The 2,558-nt window shown below is 54.1% G+C and overlaps 1 protein-coding gene across 1 annotated transcript; it reads right to left on the bottom strand.

The window, feature by feature from the left end:
* Positions 1 to 1,279: 1,279 nt before the first annotated feature.
* On the bottom strand, positions 1,280 to 1,783 carry ASCL2 (achaete-scute family bHLH transcription factor 2; the record flags this gene model as incomplete). The annotated part of the gene is made up of 1 exon (XM_079536854.1): positions 1,280 to 1,783. The coding sequence occupies one exon, from the start codon at positions 1,781 to 1,783 to the stop codon at positions 1,280 to 1,282; it is 504 nt and encodes a 167-aa protein (XP_079392980.1).
* Between the last annotated feature and the right edge of the window lie 775 nt (positions 1,784 to 2,558).

Raw genomic sequence — 2,558 nt, 5'->3', positions numbered from 1 at the left:
TATAAATAGAATTTTATTTATAAAGTCAATTTACATAAAATATGATACTCTTTTTAAAAACTGCATATGTACGACTTAAGAAATCCTAGCAAGTGCATACAAAAATGCCTTCAATACATTTAAAAAAACAAACAACAAAACAACTTCAGTTTTCAGAGAAGTGAACCTTCACACCAGGCAGAGTCAGACACCACAGTGAGATGCAACAAAACTTTGCAGTCCTTTAGTAAAGTGTTTGGAGAAAGAAAAAACAAACAAACCCTTTCATCTAAACAGTGTATATTCCCCAAACATTCCAGCTGGCAGTGTTCAAGAACAAGGGAACTGGACTGAAAATAGAGCTACCTCCTTAACCCTTTTCCCCAAGGTTTCTCATACAAAAATAAGTCTTCATACACCACTCTTCCCATAGGCGGTTCAAGTTGCATATAAAATAGAATCTGACATTATAAAAAAAATTCCCTCCCCCTCCAGAAAAAAGGAAGCATCAAGTGGTTTCCATTTCTTTTTTCCACCCTTTCCAAAGGCTGATGGGAAGTAGCTGCGAGGGGATGCACAGCCATTCTCTGGAGTGGGTGAAAAGCTTGTCCGTCAGCAGCCCCAGAGCAGACATCGGAGCCGTGACACCATTGCACTTCAGCCCAGCAAGGAAAGCAGCCAGGAGGAACTTGAGAATTTCTGGGGGAGATTTATTTTGGAGGGTACTGCTGGCTGCTGCGGAAGACCATAGGCATCAAGGTATGGCTGTGGAGAGATTGTAAAAACCCATGTCTATTCCATCTCCAACCCCAACGGCCTCCTCAGCTTCCAACCCCATGACCGCTCAATCCTATCGGCCACCTCAACACCACCAGCAACCCCAGTGTCTTTGGCAACCCCACTGGCCACCTGAATCCCCATTGGCAACCCCAACCCGATCAGCAATCCCAATCCCATCCGCCACATCAAACCCCTGGCTACCTCAACCTCATAGTCAATCTCATCGGCCACCCCAAGTCCACTGGTCACCCAACCCCATCAGCCACCCCACCGGCTACCTCAGCCTCATTGTACAATACAACCCCATGATCGCTTAACCGCCATCAGTCAACCCAACCCTACTGGCAATCCCGATGGCTGTCTGACCCCATTGGCCACCCAATGACTCCAAGATCACTCAACTCCATAGACCACCCCAGCCCCACTGACAATCCCATTGCCCACTTCAACTATGTGAGCGTCCCAAGCTTAAAGGGCTGGGAAGCCGCAGTACCCCAAGCCCACCTCACCTCCCACCAGCTCAGTAGCTCCCAAGCCAGCTGGTGAAATCCAGCAGTTCCTGCTCCTCGGGGCTGAGCACCGGCTCGTAGCTGCTCTCCTCGGAGGAACAGGGCGAGGCGGAGGAATAGCCGCTGCCGCCGCCGCTTTCCCCGACAGCCCCCCGCCCCGCAGAGCGGCCCGCTCGGCCGTCGGGGAAAGCGGCGGCGGCGTCGTGCTCGTCAAGGAGCCGCTGCAGCGCTCGGATGTACTCGACGGCGGAGCGCAGCGTCTCCACCTTACTCAGCTTCTTGCTGGCGGTCCCGTGGGGGACGTGCTGCCGCAGAGCGGCGAAGCCCAGGTTGACCAACCGCACGCGGTTGCGCTCCCGCTCGTTGCGCCGGGCCACGGCCGCCGCCGCGGTGCCGCTGCCCGAGAGGGAGGCGAAGGCCAAGCGGCGTTTGCAGCGCAGCAGCTCCGGAGAGGCGGGGCGGCGGCGGCAGCGTGAGGCGGCGGCGGGGGGCGGCGGCGGGGCACCGCCGTTCATCGCCGACGGGCCACGGCGGCGGGGATGGGGAGCGCGGCAGCGCCGGGAGCGGTTGGGGAACGGGAACGGAGAGATGAATTAAAATGGAAAAAGAAAAATTAATAATTACTTAAAAAGAAAAAAAAAAAAAAGTACCTGCGAGATGGAAATAAAAATGCGAGTAAGGTGCAAGAAAAAAAAAATGCAAAAAAAAAAAAAAAATGCGGGTAAGATGCAAAGGAAAATGCGTAGAAAGCAAATGAAAATGAGATTTAAAAAAATGTGCAATAAGGATGCAGAAAGCGCGAGCCGGGCGCCAAAAGAATGTGAAATGCAAAGAAAAAACGCAAATAAAAGTGGGACTAAAATGCAAACGAAACGGGAGTTTGAAAAAGCGCAAATGAAAAATAAATTAAAAAGTTTTTTAAAAAAAATACAAAACAGGGGGGAAAACAAAAAAAAAAAAAAAAAAAAAAAAAAAAAAAGTGGGAGACGAACCCAACACAAACAGAAATCCCTATCGCAGAAGAGCGGGGGCCGCTCTGCCCACCCCCGTCTCCTTTCCAGCACCGCTCCGCGCCTCTGCTGCGGCCGCGCGGCCCGCGCGCTGCTTATCAACGCCGCCGCCGCCGCCGCTCGCGAGCCCCCGCGGCCGCACGCGCCGCGCCACGCGCGCCCGCCCCGCGCGCGCGTCGCCGCGCGCACCCCTCTCACCTCCCGCGCGCGTCCGGCGCGTGGCACCGCGGCCGCCGGTAACACCCCGCCCTCTCCTCCTCCTCCTCCTCCCCCCCTCCCC

This window comes from Tetrao urogallus (assembly GCF_951394365.1).
Source record: "Tetrao urogallus genome assembly, chromosome: 6".
NCBI lineage: Eukaryota > Metazoa > Chordata > Aves > Galliformes > Phasianidae > Tetrao > Tetrao urogallus.
Note: the sequence above shows the minus strand (reverse complement) of the source record. Positions and strands in the feature narration are given on the sequence as shown.